The 18,852-nt window shown below is 43.8% G+C and overlaps 1 protein-coding gene across 2 annotated transcripts in view; it reads right to left on the reverse strand.

The window, feature by feature from the left end:
- Nucleotides 1–269: 269 nt before the first annotated feature.
- Nucleotides 270–18,852, reverse strand: part of TSPAN13 (tetraspanin 13) — a 29,161-nt gene continuing 10,578 nt past the window's right edge. Inside the window, exons 2-6 of one of the 2 annotated variants that reach the window (XM_001373760.5) lie at nucleotides 11,219–11,386; nucleotides 6,621–6,701; nucleotides 5,826–5,939; nucleotides 3,439–3,552; nucleotides 270–1,333 (exon numbers count right to left, since the gene is read on the reverse strand). In XM_001373760.5, the coding sequence (XP_001373797.2) occupies nucleotides 1,259–1,333; nucleotides 3,439–3,552; nucleotides 5,826–5,939; nucleotides 6,621–6,701; nucleotides 11,219–11,386 (552 nt within the window). In that variant the 3' untranslated portion in view covers nucleotides 270–1,258. The other variant, XR_008912539.1, reaches the window with a different exon arrangement.

Genomic DNA, 18,852 nt, shown 5'->3' on the forward strand with positions numbered 1-18,852 from the left:
CAGGTGATCGCAGCCACATATGAAGAGTATTCCCAATCCTCATGGCACAGAACGCTAGCTAGCATGGATCTGTGACGACATGGAGACTTCAGATGAATGAGAGGTCTCCAAAGCTGGGAATTCACATCAACAAACCAGAACTCCCAAATGGGCAAAACCTGTCCTAAAAAAAATCCAGAGGGGAAAAAATGGCCGTGTGTGGCTGACCTAGTGAGGGCGTCTTGGTTTCTGTGACTTCATTTACCACACACACACACACACACACGGGAAAGGCTCTTCATCTTTTAATTTTTTTTTTAAACAACATAGCTACAATTCTATTCAGATTGGAAATCATGACAAGAACATTCCAATATGCTTGTGTTGGAGAGCTTCACCAGGACAATCATCGAGGACTTCTCAAGATGGCGGCCTGGCTAACATCAAGGTCCCCAGTTCTCATGTTCTCACCCCACGAGATGGTGCGATTGCTTTGCTTTTTGTAAAAATAGAAGGATTTGAGCCTTGATTCATTGCGTAAGAAGATGATCAGGAAGGATGCATTCTGAACGAATCAATGTCAATCAGTGGAAGTGGGGCTGGGGAGAAGGTGACGTAGGAGCCACCCCATCTCTCTTCTTCCCTATAGAGGTCCCAGGATGATTTCATTCCCTACCACTTTCCCAACCACATTTCTACTTCTAGATCACAATCTGGTTCTAAATTAAGACAACAAAACTGGAATCAACACTTTAATTAACTGAATTTTACTCCACACAAAGTTTCTCTTAAGAAAAAGAAAAAGCTACTGGGAAAGGGGATGGGGTAGGGGAGACCGTTCATTTAACTTCCCCAAACTAAAAGAATCAGCTACAAATCAAATCCTCACCTCTCTCCTGTTCCCATCCCACATCTACCATCAGTGCTACCCAGAGGCAGAGACGTGTTGGCCACAATATGGACGACAACAAGGATGCCACGGAAATTTTCTCTGTATGTACAAAGGCTAAGAAAGGCATCGGGGCACTGTCAGCACAGCTGCAAGAGGGCACAAGTCAACTCAGAAGAGGGTATTCCAACAGAGGCATTGGAAAAGCCATTCTATGGAGAAAGATGGTCTCAGGGGGCTAACTACAAACCAAAATATGGTTCTCCCTACCAGCTGGTCATTTTTAAAGATAAAGTTCACTTAATTAATGGAAAGGACAACTAGCTTAACTTATATGTAACAGGAAGGAAGAAGGAAGGGAACAAGCTGGAGATCATCCTTGATCACCCATCAAAGGAAGGCACTCGGGTTTGCCCGAGGGTCTTTTTGGTTCCGGTATCGGTAGGTCAGCCAAACTCCCAAGATCTGCAGAGAGTAAACAGATATGGGTTATTTTCAGACAACATAAACAAAACCCCTGACTTTGGGCTGTGGATCTGGAAATTAGGTTCCTCGAACCAAAGGAAATGATTTCTTCTCAACTTTACGCAACAAGAGGAAAGACAACTGAAAAACTCTAGAAGCAAGCCCAGTGCTCTCAGAGGCTGAAGAAGGCAAACTACCAAAGTAGAGAGAGTACTGAGGATCTTCTAAGAACCTGGTTAATGGGTTGGTTAAAGGAAAACAAAGAAACAAAGCCCTCTCCCACCAAAAAATGAACTTGCTGCTAGAGACAAAGACGAAAAGAAACACCTCCTGCCTTCTGGGAAACAATCAATAGAATATTGACAAAACTAGCCCCTTTTTGGCTGGCTCGTAATTTCTCCCATGGTTCCACAAAGCCTGATTTACAACAAAACTCAGGTTAGCTAGTGTACATTTTCAAATTCCAAGTGATGTTAAGGTAGTCAAAAGAGAGATGTATGGCTGGAAAAAGGTAACCCTATCATAGAACAAGGATGAAGGCTAAGCAGAAAGGCCAGTGGTCTATGGCAATGACAAGAGACTGAGGGGAAGGTGGCTAGTACATTGAATGGACCCCCATTAGGATTTCTGGGGAGGCATGGACCAAACCTGCACAGGATGAGCAGGCATGGATGGTTGCTACACTAGAGGGAGAAATCTGATGGAAGACATTGCAGGTAAATCTAATTATGCTTTTAAATTCATTCGAATAAGCCAACTTCTTTGACTGATTTTAAAGATTCTTTCACAGAAATCAAAAGGTTCCATTTACAAACCATTGGTCAGTCTTGAGAGCAGGGACTGTACTTTACCTTTCCTTCTCTCTCCAGTGCTCAGCACAGTGTCTAGCACATAGTAGGTATTCATAAGAGCTAGCTGTCAACTGGCCATCCCAGAAAAAAATCTCCAAACTAACAATTTAAGCATCAGTAGTTTCCTCCTCCATAACTAGGAACACAACATATCTAAAATGTAGGTGATGGTTGGAGAAAGATGCAATTATCCAAAAATTCAAGGCTGAGGTTTCTGTCGGGCTTAGCCCTTGAGACCTATCTAGACTGGTCCTCAGGCAGCATCCCTGGGCCTCTGCTTGGAACATTTCCTCCTCGGTAGAGAACCTGTGTGCTCCACAGGAACAGCCTCCAGTAACTCCAGGGTCCAATTTATTCCCCAGTGAGGAACTGGAAGAAGACCATGGGGGGGGGGGGGTGAAAAGTGATCAACTGTAACGGCAGAGATTGGGGAATCCTAGTCACTCTGGAGCTATGCTCAACTGGGCTTTGCATCTTTGGATTCTCTTCCATAACTTCTGAGGAGCTTTCCACTGTTAAGAGAAAATGAAGTGCATTCACTGAGCCTTCTCTTCTCTGTCTAACCATATCGAGTCATAAGGATTGCAGATGCCTGCCCTTCATTCAAGCCTAGAGTGGAGGCACCAACATTGCAGGGACTAAGCGATTCGCTGACAGGTGGCATCTGGATCCGCCAATGACTTGCCATGAGGCACGTGACTCCTCCTTTAGGGTATCAGGAACAAAGGCGACCAACCCGTCCTTGTCCTATGGAGCACAAGGTGTGCATTCCCTAATGACTGCGAAGCTTGTCAAGAATGAAAAGAGGACAAGAAAGACAGACCACGAGCCAGGGAGGCTGTTCTCCAGCTCAAGGGGCTGCTCCCCAAGGAAAGCTTCAGGCCAAGGCATCCACACTGGAGAACAGGGCATCCCTATCAATGTACATCGCAGATGGGCATCCAAGGGATGGATGGGGCAGTGCCAATGGCTTGCTGCTGATGGAGGGAATGGGCCAGCTGCTAGTACCCACTCCATTACATCCTATTTACTTTATACACGTCACATCCACATACGTGTACGTGTCATTCCTAGAATGTATACTCCCTGCATGTCTATTTTCTGGGTTTATTTTGTATCCACGGTGTCTGCATTTGAATGATCGCAATCACAAATCCTCGAAGCACTCATTCATTCCCTTGATTACATTCCAGTCGTACAGAACTTCCCAGATGAGGGAGTGCCCTCCCTATATGGCTGTCCAGGATGACTTACCTCTGTGAAACTAAAGAAGAGACCAATTCCACCCACAAATCGCAGCACCTCTCCAGCATATTCTTCTATGATCGGGGCACAAGGAGAGCAGTGGTGGTCGTTTTTAAGGCAGCTCTGTAGCAAAGAGAACAATGAATATTTAGGAGGCCCCCCATTCAATTGGCAAATGCTCTCTCTTTGTAGGACTGTGTGCCTGTTGACCTCAGTTTCCTCACTTGTAAAATGAGCTGAAGCAGTAAATGGCAAACCACTCCAGGATTTTACCAAGAAAACCCCAAATGGGGTCCCAGAGTTGGACATCACTGAAAAATGGCTGAATTGAAGTGCAGTCCTTTGGGTCATTGACTTCAGGCTTGATCCTATGACTATACTTAGGGCCCAAAAAGGAAGAAACCCTTCCTGCAAAATGGCACCCATGGCCATCCACTGCCTCCCTCCCCACACACATATCCACCAGAGTTCAGGGCTCAGCACAAAGACCCCGGAATGTCTTCTCAAACACTAGTCATATGGCTTTGCTGGCTATTATGTCACTTCAACTTGCTGGACTTCAGTTTTCTCCTCTGGAAAGGGAAAGGGTTCACCCAGATGGCCTTTACAATCACTTTTGGCACTAAATCATGAGACCATGAAATGTGTAGTTCAATCCCTACTTTAACAAGAGCCCCTTCTATAACCTTCCCTACTAGAGGCCTCTAGTCTTTGCTTAAAGACCTCCACCAGGGACAGTGAACTCACTCCTTCCCAAGGGTAGCCCTTCTCTGCTTTTGGACTCTTCCTTTCCACTGACTGAGCATAAATCTACCCTGCCACAACTTCTCCCCATGGATCCAGCTGCCCTCTAGGGCAAGGCAGGAAATGTTGAATCCCTCTTCCACATGACAGCTCCCTAAACATGCAAAGATGGTTAGTAGGTCTCCTAAGTCTTCTTTCCTAAAGGAGAACATCTCCATGTTTCTCAGTTTCATATGGCCTCGACTCCAGGGACTTCATCCTCCCAACCACCCCACTGAGTTTCTCAATGTCTTTCCTAAAAAATGGTGATCAGAATGGACTCAAAAACTCCCAGAGTAGTCTTATGGGAGAAGGATGCAGCAAGGGGCCAATATCTCCTTCACACCTCTCTTTACCTAGTCTAAGATCACTGGCTGCTGACTCAGACTAAGTCTGTGGTCTACTAAGAATCCCAGAGCTTATTCAAACAGAAATCTTCCCATTCTGTATCATAAAAAAGACCCTAAATGAAAGACATCCTAAAGCCCTGTTGAAGTATTTCCCTGCCAGAAACACCAGGTCCCTGGACATCCCTTTCAGGCTCCCAATGGGCCCCAAGTCTCAGTCTTGGGGAGAAAAATAGGGAAGTTGCTCTGCGCTTCTAGTTCCCTCCCCAATGAAGGAGAATCTGCTAATGTTGGGAGGCGCAGGATTCCCCAAATGAGCTCGAGTTTCCCAGACATGCTCACTGCTCAGTGGGTTCGTTGCTGTCCTTCATTCTTGAAGAGGACCAAAATGACATCACTATGTTGGGGTCACTGTATGGTGTGTCTGTGGCTGATGAGACCAAAAGGAGCTGAGAATAGACACAAATAACTCCTCTGAATGGTTGGGTTGGAGATCTCTCTAAATGGGGGCATCTTCTTTGATGTGTGCCAATCAATGTCTCCCATGTCTTACAATCAATACCCGAGTTCTCCAGGGAGATCTTGAAATCCTTGTATCACTTCTTCTGACATCCATGTGAACATCTGCCTCCAGCTTAGCACAGTACAACTTAAATACGCAGCGTACAAGCAAACCCCCACTCAGCACATCACCTTCTATTCCCACACTAATTCAGATGCTAAAAGGTGACTAACCTCTGTGTCCCAGAAGACTACCACTACCCGGCCTCTAAGGCTTGGAATTCTGGCCCCAATCCCTCTAGGCACAGGAAGGAGCATGGGATTTAAAGCAGGCAGGGGACTCAAAGGGCACCTAATTTTACAGCTAGGGAAACTGAGGTCTCAGGTAGAGATATTTTCCCAGGTCACACAGATAGTAATCTGCAGAGGTGAAATTCAAACCCAGGACCTTTGACTTCAGGTCTCATACTCTTCCCACTGGTAAAATTTGGTCAGAAGAGATCATGTGCCCAGTCACACAAGCAGCAAGGACCAGCTGAGAGTCCCCCAGATCCATATACTTCCAGACTCCGTCATAGATGGGTAAGCCATTAGGGACATCCATTTCCTAGAATGTCGCTGAGAGTGGTTCAAGGGAAGGATTCTGGGAGCAGATTCTGGCCTCCAATTCAGTACAAATAACGCCGCTATTCCAGTTCAATCGAGATTTGTATAATTGAATGACTAGATGACTATTAATGAAATTAACCCAGCCAGAGAACTTACAGCAAGGCAGGTGTCATTCGGATTAAAACTCCGGAATCCACAGCAGTTCAGATTTCTCTGAATATCATCCCGGGCACTGGCTGTATTGTTCCATCCGACCTCCAGAAGCTGGCCCTACAAAGCACATGGAACACTCATACATTATAGGTGGAGTTTCACAGGGAAGACACAAGACAGGAACAAATTCAGAAATGCCACTAATTCAAGGAAGGAGAGAAGAAGAGAAAATCTGGTCCTGAAGAGGTTTATGGAGCTTCCCAGGCAAATGGGTTCTGAAAATTTTAGACTTGAGAGTTTCTTGAGAAACCAAGACAATGAGTGGCTTGAAAGGGTCACACGGTCACTCTTGCATCCAAGGTGGGCATGAAGCCAGGACTTCTTGACTCCAAGGCTGGTTGTCTAGACACCAAATCAGGATAGCTTTTCTCCTTAAATTTGAAAAGATGGGAAAGGACATTAACTCTAAGGAGCATGCCTCTAACGAGGGGGGAGATTTCTCCTGTTGTAAGGCCACAAAACAAAAACCCTCAACCCTTCTTCTACCTACCAAGCTGGTCTTTTAGAAACAAAGTCACCAAAAGGATCCTGCAAGTATTCTTAACCAATGCCATATGGCACCTCCATAGAGAAAAGGAGAGGGTGCAACTTGACGGTTATGGGGGGGGGGGCTATTAAGGGTTCTCAAGGCAGTCCAAGCAAAAAGGATGCTTTTGCATTCCATGACTTTCCTCATCTTTCTCCAAATGTTCTTTAAGCTCACCTTATTGCATAAGGGAGGGAGAGGTGTCTCCTTACCTGCTGCTCCTGGTTCAGGGCTAAGCAAGCACAGGACACAGAAAACTGGATGATGAAGACCAGTAAGAGGATGATCATATACTGGGAAATGAGTAAAGGAAGCTTTCTGTGTAGCCTTTGAGATCAAAGACAAGCTCTGGCCAAGGTCCTAGACCCTGGAGGTAGTGATGGGGCCTGAGAGTGAAATGGTTAGAGATTACATCTCCAAAACAAGAGAGAGACTTTCTCTTCCTTGTGGGTGCAAGCATACTTGGCCTTACCTAGCAGCCTTCTCACCTTCCCTTGACTAATCAATCCATCATCTATTCTTGATATAACCTGAACTGTGTTTGTACCTGGACTGGGCCTGTCATTCTACAGCTGACCTTCCCAAAGTTATTCTTCTGACACTGGCCCCACCTCTGAACAGCTGAGCCCATCCCCAAACCATGTTACATGACACTCTTAAGCTTCACTCCTTCCTTAGTGCTATCCATAGCTTTATTTCTAGGTTTCTGGCAGTTTGGGTTCTTCCAAAATGGTATGATGGCCTGAAGGCTGGGTGCTCTGGGAGCCACCTTCCACTGATGATTCAATTAACCCTTAAACCTGCTGATAGGTGAGATCCTTGCTTCAGACTGGGGTATGGGGTCAGGCACTGACCAAATTCTAGCCTCAGGCTTAAGTGTAGGCTTTTGGTCTCACTCCGGCTGGATGGGGTCAGGCACACAGCAAATTGTCTTGCCCTGGGGCTCTAACTTGAGTTTTTGGCAAGAGGATGGGGGAGCAGCTTTGGGTCTACCAACCACCCCACATTGGGACCTGTGTCTTTGTCACAGGACCAGTCTGGGACTCCTGGCTTTGCTCTGGGCCTGCACGAATCAGACTGCTTTAGCACAGACTTCTCTGGGCTGAAATTCCAGACCTCACTGCAGTTTTGCTTGGAATGTCAAGGGGTCTGCATTGGCTTGGACCTCTGTTTGCCCAGGCAGGCTCTCAGAGTCTGAATGTTGGCTTGGGCTCAGGTTCAGAAGCTGGCACAGCAGGTGTGAGGTGGGTGGGGTGTGGCTTGCTTCTCATTCCTTGCTGTAGCCTCCTACTGTCTGTGCTCCCCCTCACCACAGTGCCCCAGTTGTTCTCTGCCTACCTTTAAGGTTTTTCTCTTCTTGAAAATTGTTTCATTCTCTTTCTTCATTGGTCCTTTCACTCCCATATTCATTTTGTGGTGTTATTTTAGGACTGGTTGGAAAGGATTCTTATGCTGATTTTGAGCTTCCCTGCTTCTACTCAGCCTTCTTGGCTCTGAAACCAGAAGTCACCAAAGGACGTTTTCTAATCGACTTATAGAGTTCCTGAGGAGTAAGAGGTTAAATGACTTGTCCAATGTCACACATTCAGATACAGAACTTCAGCCTCGCTTCAAGTCCGGCTCCATTTGCCAACTATGCCTCCACACTGGCTCTTGCCAACATTCCTATCTTAGAAAGTCCCTTCAATTCAAACATTTACTAAGCTCACTAGATCAGAGGTATAGACAAAAGTTCCTCCCTCAAGGAGCTTAGATTCTCCTGGGGGGAAATAGTGGATACCCAAAGGAATGAACATGAAGTCATAGAAAGGCATCAGGTCAGGAGGGAGGAAGAGCTCACAAGTAGGGGCTCAGGAAAGCCCAGCACTGCTGGGCTCTGGAGGAGGCTGCGGAGGAGTCTGAGACGCTCAAAGGAGCACCGCCATTGAAACCTCCAAACAGAGCCGTTCGTGAAGCAGCCTTCCCTTTCTCCTGAACCAACACCCCAAATTCTAAGTTTGCAGTTTCAAAACAAGTGGGTGGGTAGGGGGGGAGGGGGCCCTTAAAGCAGTTCTGGGTGTTGACCCCTTTCCAGGAAAGAGCCAGAAATTAGACGTGGGGGAACCTATGCACATTCAGACACATTGTTCATCTTGGGGCTACATGCTTTATTTGTAGGTAGCCCATGTGACAGCCAGCGTCTTATTTCATTCCCCATTTGGAGGAATGGGGTGAAGGGAAATGATTTGTAAAGCTTCTCATTCTGCATCCAGGATGCCAAAGTGCACATACACATGGACACATATGTACACACATACATGCACACTACAGAGAGATAGACAGAGATGTGTAGATAGATAGACAGAGATAGACAGATAGATATACAGACAAAGAGATAGATATAGACAGACAGACAGATAGATAGATAGACAAAGAGATAGATGGACAGACAGATATGCAGACAAAGAGATATAGACAGACAGATATATAGATAGACAAAGAGATAGATGGACAGACAGATATACAGACAAAGAGATATAGGCAGACAGATATATAGATAGACAGATAGATATACAAAGAGATATAGACAGACAACAGACAGACAGATAGACAGATAGACAGATAGATATACGGACAAAGAGATATAGACAGACAGACAGACGGACAGATGGATAGATAGATAGATAGATAGATAGATAGATAGATAGACAGACAAAGAAATAGATGGACAGACAGATATACAGACAAAGAGATATAGGCAGACAGATATATAGATAGACAGATAGATATACAAAGAGATATAGACAGATAGATAGATATGCAAAGAGATATAGACAGACAACAGACAGACAGATAGACAGACAGATAAATAAACATAAAAAGATATAGAGAGACAGCCAGACAGATAGCTAGAGAGATAGACACATAGATATACAGACAAAGAGATATAGACAGACAGACAGACAAATAGATAGATAGATAGATGGAGAGAGAGAGATTGAGAGAGAGAGAGAACATTGTTGTAGATTTCAATCAGGTACCCCATAATAACAAGGGAAGAGGCCCAATATAATGTTGGTTGATGGAGGAAAGCAAGCTTAAGGCTTAAAATGAACTGTAAAGTAGGTAATCCTTACAGGGATAAACCAGAGTTCATTTTCAATGCAATCAGCTTTAGTAAAATAAGCTAACTTATCTTTCTGACTTCTCTCTAAATCACCCACCATCGTACTGGCCATTGGAGCTGTATAAATGGCCCAAGTAGAATGGAAGCCCCCTGTGAGCAAGAGTTATTTTTGTCCTTGTATCCCCAACACATAGTACAGTGCCTAGCACACAGTAGGTACTTACTAAATGCTCTTTAGATTGAATTGACTTGCATAAACTATAGAAATGCCTTCCCTGAGCCCTCTAGGAGGATTAGAGGGTCTTGAGCTTGTAAATGTGTTCTGAGTTCCAAGTGTCTCCATGGTATCAGACTGTGATGGCAGCATCTCCACCAGGAATGTCTTGACTGAAAGCCAAAGGAGACTTTCAATTCTTAGTCACCTCCATCCAGTTCCTTGCCTTCCCCAGGCTTCCCCAGGCAATAGCTGTGTTCTTGTGGCTGATTTGGGAACAGAACATACCCCACACCCTGGAAGTGAGCAAGCCATCTGCTGCTGGGCTCTTATACTCTGCGTCCAGCAGTCACTCACTAGTTCCTATTTTTCATATCTACCTCCCTGGACAACACCTTGTGAGCAAATATTGACCAAGTCACACAGCATTATGGGTAGCCTGGGTCAGATCCTGAAAGAGATGTGGCTTCAATACAACACAGTTCAACTGTGCCAGGCACTGCAGCTACAAAGACAAGTACCACAGTCTTGTCCTCGAGAAGCTTCTTCTCTACCCAGCTCTTAGTATTTTAAGGCCCCATCCTTTGGATGGTATAGAAACTCTCTGCCAGCAGAGGCTAGGGCACTTCTTTAATTGAGTCAATGGCCTTAAAGAGTTTGTTGTAGCCCAAAATGCATCGTCCTGGGACCAGCAAGCTTCTGTGAATTGAGGCAGACTAGTCCTTGAACAACAAAACTTGGGATCAAGGGTTTAGAACTAGAAGGAGTCTTAGATTTATCTAGTCTGAACCCTTAGTTTGACAGATGAGGAATAGGCCCTCAGAGATGAAGGGACTTAATCAACGTCTGCTGAATTGAGTTAAATTAAATTGCTTGAAGTCATAGAAATCAGAAGGGACTGAGTTGGAATCATAACTCAAGTCTTCTGCCTCCAAATCCATCATTACTTCTGTGGCACCACAATGCCTCTAGATAAACAGGCAACCACTGGCCCCCTTCAGAAAACCTTTCCTTGAGATTTGTGGGATCTAGTAGAGCCTTCATGAGTCTGGGGTCAGCTCCCCAGGCCACAAAGGAGCATTAGAAGGGCTTCAGTGGATGTGCTCTTATATAGACTTGACCTTCCTGAATCATCCTTTTTTAAAAGTAATTTCTACTCTGAGAGACAGAGTGACAGCTGAGAATCAGGAAGACTTAGGTTTCAGTTTCTGCCTCTGATAGAGACTTGTTGAGTGATTATGGGAAATTCCCATGGCCTCTATGACCTCAGTTAACACTCAGATCCTGAGCTAAAGAAGAGTTGGAACTCAGCACAAGGGGATAAATTCTTTGCCTCAGAAGCCCTCAAACCAATAGAATCTCAAATCTAGACTGAAATAACTTAGTTCTGTCAAGGAAATAATTAACAGTCAGTGAGGAACATCAACAAGACAACAGCAAAAAATAAAATACTCCCTCCCCCAAGTTTTTGTACTGGACCCAAAGGATACAAAGAACAACAACACTTGATGATGTTTTACAGCACCAATCAATCCCACCAAGGCAATCAGGAAGAGGAAGATGCCAACCGCAATGACCACGCCAACAACCCGGAGGCTAGAAATGAGGCCAAAGCCAATTCCCCATGCGGCAATTCCAATCAGCAGTAGGCTAACTAGCTGCAACGAAAAAGGGGAAGGAAAAAGAAAAGATACATATTTACAAGACAAGTCAAACATCATTTATCTTATTCCAGGTTCCAGTGGCAATGATACAAAAAACAAAGTGAAACAGGCCCTTCCCTCAAGGAGCTTCCTTTCGACTACATTCCAGAAAAGCATCGTTGTTGGACACAGTTCATATCTGTCAAAGTCTGTGGCTCGGCGGTACAAGGTCCTTCCAGTTCTCAATGACAGAACTGTGATCCAAACCCAGGCTCTGGGACTCCTGCTACTCCAAGCCTTCTCCATATCACACCACATTCAGAACTCACTATCCCAAGAGTTTGCTTTGGTTAAAGATGGCCCACCCTAAGTTATGCAAACTTTTAAAAATGGTAAGGAAAAGCCAACAAATAAATAAATGAATGAATGAATAAATAAATGAATAAATAAGTCTGGTAATCAGGCTACTCTACCCATGATACAGGTTGATTCTGTTTCCACCAGTCCTGCTGAGTTGAGGAACCCATCGCTAGCTATTGATGGGAAGTCAGTTTGGCCCCAAGGGATCTCTGCATCAGAGCATCACTATCATTTTCAAAATTAGCTCCCCCAGTCTCAGAGTGCATCAGGATTGCAGGGTCTGAAAACAGGACAAACTCCCTGAGCAGGAGCAGGAGCCCTACAGACCCAGAGTCACCCAAGGGCTACAAAACCAAAGGCCATTCAGCAGTAGGGTCTAGAAACCCAAGAATGACTTTGGAGAACGGGAGCAAGTTAAGATCGCAATGGCGCGCCCATGTGTGATAGACCTAGGATAGTATCTAAGGCTTTTAAATAAGGTGTTCTCTGCAAAAGGCCTGACAACAAATATCTAGAAGTAACCTATTTCCAGAAGGTTCAATACAACACGCACTTGGGAAGTGCCTCATACAGAGTGGACGCTGTGCCAAGTGTGAGGGGCACAACACAGTCCCTGCCCTTAAAGAGTTTGCATTCTCCATAGGGATACCACGAGTACTCGGAGAAGGAAACAGAGAGTATGTACTCATCTATAGCAAATACAAAGGGACTTCAGGGTTTGGAAGCATATGACCAAGCAGGAAGTTTAGAAAAGGTCTCATAGAGAAGGTGGCGACATCTGAAACAAGCCATTTTCAATGTGCATCTGTATGTATGTAGAGGAAAGATGGAAGGGAAAACAGAAATCCAGGCAATCCTTTTTGGGTACAAGGTCTGGACCCTTTTTATATCATTGCCACTGCTAGTTTAGGAACAAAAAAATATGCTATGTCATGTGGCTTGTTTCTAAAATTAGCCCCTTTGTCAAATTATCCTTTAAACTGGCTTATTTAGAAAATAATTATAATTTAACTAAATAGATTTGCATCTGCAGCGATGGGGTTAGGAGCTGCCTGGTAGGGGGACCCACCCACACGACCAGAATCCTGGCTCTCTTAAACACTAAAGAAGTGAGATGACTCTTTTATGTTTACTGCCAAGTAAACCGCAAGCACCCATTCTTTAAGGCATCAACCTTAGCATCACAGCCTTTCAGGTTTCTTTCTGTTTCTAGCAAACAGGCAAAGAAACTAGGACCATTGGGGTCAAAGGAAAGCAGTGCCCACTACACTTTGGCCTTCCTAAACTCTGGACATCAGGCAAGCAAAGAGGGAAAGTCGTCATTAGGCAGGAAATGAACAGAGGCTTGTTAAAAGGCTGCTGAATGGACATACACACTTGGGCCTGAGCGCCTGCTTTCTGAGCCATCGCTGTCCACTCTCTATCACTCCTGGGGATGCTTCTTCCTTTCCTCCAAGGACTGTGGAGAAATGGCCACTCTACTCCAGAGCCTGTTGTCTCCACTCTCCACCACTGTTTATAAGCCATCTAGGGAGTTATTTCCATGCAGAACCATTTGTTTGCTGGGCCACGATGATGGCAGAGCATGAAAGCACTACTACATGGGGAAGGATTCAGAAGCCATCTGTCAGGAAGGTTTCATGGGCATGTCATGTTGTAGGAGTCAAAGATGGTGCTCAATGAAGTGTCAGCCTTTACTCCTAGCCCTAGACCTGTTAATGGTCCACATTCATGGCATTTCCAACAGTGAGTCCTCCATGGACTGCTGGTCTTGGGACCCAGGCCAAAGCAGCTGCAGGTTTATCATCATTCATATTTTTGCCTTTGAATGTAATCCAAGAGATTCATAGACATAATCTTACAAAAACTGCTCTGAGCTGACCATCCCCCACCACCATATTTACATAAAAATTCTGCTAACTAAACAATCCTGGAGGTCAAGATCCTGGGCACCTTATATGACCACCTTCTCGTAGGCAAGGTACTCCAAAGCATGGGACCTCATCAGTGTGGGCACTCTCTCCCACAGATGCTAAGAGAGTGACTCCTAGGTACTCTGAACAATATGGGGTGCAACTGCCTGTCTTGTGCAGAGGGATCCTCCTCACTTTTTCCTGATGCCACTAGGCTACAGATGCCACAATCTGTCTAACAATGACCCGTCACTTGCCACATGATTATCAGCCCATATTTTTTTTTTTGCTCATACATTTCTTAGATAGAATGGTTTTATTCTGGTTGTCTTTTATAATTCCTTGCTGTACCCTGCTCCTGCCCATTATAGACCTCTTTACTTCTTTTTCAGTGATTGCTTATCTTTGATAATTCTGGAACTAGAGCATTCTATGACACAACCACATATGCCTTTTTGATCATTTAAAAAGTGAAAAAAAATAATATTCTAAATTTTTTTCAGTATTTGAGCCCAGGGGAAGTTCCTCACAAAAAAATTATTGCTGCTGAGTTAATTCTATTAAAGGGTGTGTTGGAGAAGAAGAAAATAGCCAGAGTTCCACTGGGACTATCAGCTTTTAATTGGCATCAAACAGAAAGAACACATCAATATGAGGATGTATGCTTCCTAGATCTAGAATTCAGCTTTTACAAAATGTTCCCATAGTAGATGCTGAGATCAAAAGTGATTCCCAGTTATGAGGATTTATCTGAGGTGGTTTACACTCTTACCTGCTAGGAGGAAGAGGGATAGAACAGCCAATCACAGTATCAGTGAAATCAGTGGCATCAAAAAATTAATTCATTTCTTTAGAGTCCTTAGTTTAAAATGTTTTTGAAGATGAACTCTTCCCAACTTCCTTGTCTGTCAATGACATCTGTGTTCAGTAAATCACCAAGTCTCATGATTTCTTTCTTACGACATCTCTCTTATCTATTACTTCTTCATTTTTACTGAGGTTCCAAGTTGGGTCCTTGTCATTCATTACATGGTGTCCTTAACTGCAACAATCTCCTCACTGGTCTCCCTAAATCCAAAGTGTTCTAAAACCCACCCCCACACAGACATACCCCAATGTATTGGGGTCATTGTTTTTAATTTGTTTTATTTGATTGTTTGATGAAGTTCTATGAAGAAGAAGCCTAGGGTGGAGAGTTCATAGTACCTGGGAGGCTACTACAAAGAGCCAGCAGTGCAGTCTTCCTAAAATACCTATGGCTTGATGTCTAACCTGTTTTTAAAACAATGGCTCCTGTTTCCTATAGACCTGAATCTAAACTCTTCAACCTGGTATAGAATGTTGTCTATCCCAAACTACCAAACAGGGTAACATCACACCTTCTCAAACAACCTACCCACCATCCCATCTTTCTATCCTTTAGCACCTCTTCCCCATGCTAATCAGACAGGTGCCTTCGATCTTGTATAAGCCAGTCAAGCTCATCCCCACCATCACCTACTGCCCTCTTCAACCCCTGCACTGAATCCCCTTAACTGATCAAATCCTGCTTATCTTTCAAGGCTCAACTGAAATCCAGCTTCCGTGACCACTTGAGTCATCAGTGATCATGGTATCCCCAGGGTACCCCATCTGACTTTTACCCCCTGTAATACTGTTTTATTATTCCCAGATCTTTCGCAGGTGTTAATCTTACTTCTATGACTGGGCTGAAAATATCTTCAAGGAATGGAAAACTTTAATGTCTAGGAATTGTAGGAAAATCCCAGATAACTGTCCAAGGTACTGAAGGGTTCAGTAGTTTGCCCAGGCCCAAACTTTTAGGAAATATTATAGAAGACTCAAAACCAGTTCTTCAATACTCCAAGCTAAGCACTCAGTGGTAGTAGTATGACTACTGTGACCATAGAATGCTTTAAAAGAGGGATAGCCTAATCTATGAATATTTTGTGAACATTCTCAACATTTCCTCCTTGGCTGTCTTCTAAAGAGTTACTGAAGGCATAGCCTGGGTAGAAGTAGTCTCATACTTTGAAACTGCAATATTTTGTACATCTCCTTTCATATCAGTGTTTTAGAATGTTTACTTCATCATTTATAAAAATAACTTAAGGTGATTTAGGTTCCCAGACCCCACCAATGCCTCACAGTCCAAATATAGCACTGTGAGTCATTTCAAGACTTGTATGACCATCATTTTGACCTTGTTTCTATGGACACTTTCACCCAAGGACTTCTAACTTGGAATTCTAGGAAAATGGCTTCCCTTCCTCTAGAACCTCAAAGACAGAGACAACAAGGGCCCCTGATGAAAAAAAAAATAGAAGTGAAAGAACAGAAACATGGAAGAGCTGATGGTCCAAAGTAACAGAGGAGGAGCCTTAAAAAAATCATTTGCTGATCATGTTGCAGTGAACAAAACACTGGAATCAGGAGTCTGAAAAGCTAGGCTCTAATATGTAAAGAACCCTATATTTGAAGTGGGATGTTAGGGGGGGAGACGAATTTGAATTAAAATCCCATCCCAAACACTCGCTACCCTTGTGATGTTGAACAAATCACTTTACCTCTCCACACTGGTTCCCTCAATAGAAAAATATCCTCTGGCATTGTCATAGAGCCTGCCAATATATCCTAAGGACTCCTGCACCTTGCCATCCACCCTGCAGCTGACCCTTCCAGGTGCTGCTTCCCATAATTAGAATGTGGTCCCTCAAAGGCAGGGCCTATCTTGCTTTTCTACTTGTGTTCCCAGTGCTCTGGCCAATGCTTGGCCAATATTAAATGCTTGATGAATGGCCCTTCCAAATCTAAATGTAAGATTACTTGATTTTTTAATTAAAAACCCTTACCTTCCATCTTGGAGTCATACTGTGGATTGGCTCCAAGGCAGAAGAGTGGTAAGGGCTAGGCAAAGGGGGTCAAGTGACTTGCCCAGGGTCACACATCTGGGAAGTGGCTGAGGCCAGATTTGAACCCAGGAACTCCCATCTCTGGGCCTGGTTCTCAATCCACTGAGCTACCCAGCTTCCCCCGAGAAGATTACTTGATTTTGATTAATCGTATAACCATGGGCAAATGCAGGTCAGCTTTCTGCCTCAGTTTCCCTCTTCTAGTCATGAATCAGTGCCTTCACTGTGTCTTTGAGCCTTAGCTATCTTCAGCACTGGATAGTTAAATGACTTGTCTAATATCACACAACCAGGACTGGAACCCTGGGCTTCCTGACTTCAAGGAGAGCTCTTAACCACTAGTCTAAGCTGCTCCTTTGCAAACCTTAAATGACTATACAAATGTCAGAGATTATGATTGCCAACATTCTACATAGGCATAAGAAAAGACAAATCTCTGAGCCCACAACTGCCCAGGTGTCCTGAATTGGGGAAATAGGAGGCAAATGATACTGGCAGATCTTCCCATAGGACCCTGCCACATTTCCAAGGTCCAGGGGACCAAAGGTGTTCCCAATTTAATAATTATGAGGATTAAAGATCCAAACAAGTATACCTTTTTTTCCCTAATCAACACTACTAAAAAAGTATCCATAATCTTTTTAATTCAATTTTTCTGTCTTATTTAACTTGAATGAAACAGAATGTCTATAGTTAGTTTGGGATGACGATGCTAAGGTTTCACCATGTTAAGAATGGTGAATGCAGTCTAGAAACACAGGCTTCAACAATTTCTGACTTTAACAGAAAAGTGAGGCTTGATTTGTCCTTACTGGGGAAAATAATTAGACCACACCGAATCCTCGTGACTACTGGTTTAAAATAGATGTCATCTGCACCACACCGATGCTAATTTCAACAGTGAAAAGCTCAGTTCCTCAACCCCAAGTCACAAGTTCCCAACAGACAAAGGAACAAAAGGCCACCTTAGTTCAATGACAACATTTCCCTTATGAAATCCATTTTAATTGAAAGTAAATTTAGACTGATGATGAATGGCTTCCTTCCTTTCGAAGATGATGGAATTCTAATCACACAGATTATACGTCTGTTCACTTGTATTGGGTCTATGAAGCAGGAAGCACCGACCTTTCCTGTTTTCTCTCATGCAAACAAAGAAAAGTTAATGATACAAACTCAGAGCTGAAAAGGGCTTAGATGTGGAACTAGACAAAGCATAGAAACAGAGAGAGAACTTTATTTCCTCTCTCAAGCGAGCCTCCAGATCTAAACAAAAGCAATCATGTGTACCCGAGAGAAAATGACAATAATAGCGATGATGGAGATGAGGATGACCACTAACTCTATATAGCATGTACTGTCTACCAGACACTGCTAAATGGTTATCTCCCTTGAGATAAAAATTCAGGAAAGCATAGAGAATAAAATGGGCAAAGGAGGAGGAGTCACTGCAATTCTGAGGGGGCAAGGAACGTTGGTTTCAGAGTCAGAAGGAGCCTTTTGTCTCATTTAATCCAACACATTCATTGCACAGAGGAGGAAACCAAGGTCCAGGTCTCACAGGTCAGTAAGTGGTAAAGTCACAATTTGAACCCAGGTCCCACTGCCTCCAAAGCCAGTCCTTGTTCTGCTAAGCCTGATCAACTCCTAAATGATCAAGTCACTGATTCAGGAAGTATATCATGTAAAATTCCCCCCCCCCAAAAGGCATCAGGAAAACTAAACTCATGATCCAATTTAACACCATCAGAGTGAATGTTTCCATTTTTCTTCCATGACCTATTTATACTTTTCAAAATTCTGATTTAGAAAGCTCCCTTGCAATGTGGACAGAAGGAGGCTGCATGCTACTGTATATGTTTGTGTATAGACAAAATTGCCTGGAAGAGTCCTCCGCTCCCTAAATCTGAAGAAGTCCCCCAGCCATTTCCTGACGGTGCTTGGTGCAGGCTCCAAAAGTTACCCAACCTCCTGTACTCTGCTGCCAACCATTTATAAAGTCATCTAAAACCTTTTTACTTCATTGAAAGCTAAAAGGAAAAATGGAATTCATATCTGAACTCCTATTTGGCAAACAATGGCGACCTCAACCAGAAAGGCTGTGAAAGAATGTTGAGACCAGAAAGCAGAGGAATCCTGAGTTAGAATCTTGTAGCAATTTCAAGTTTGCAAACAACTTATATACTTGTTTCACTAGCTCTTCCCAACCACCTAGGAAACAGGAATTACTACAATTATCCCCATTTTACAGATGAAAAAAACTGAGACTTTGAAGAAAATGGCTTGCCTGTGGTCA

This window comes from Monodelphis domestica, chromosome 5 (genome assembly GCF_027887165.1).
Source record: "Monodelphis domestica isolate mMonDom1 chromosome 5, mMonDom1.pri, whole genome shotgun sequence".
In the NCBI taxonomy this organism is placed as follows: domain Eukaryota; kingdom Metazoa; phylum Chordata; class Mammalia; order Didelphimorphia; family Didelphidae; genus Monodelphis; species Monodelphis domestica.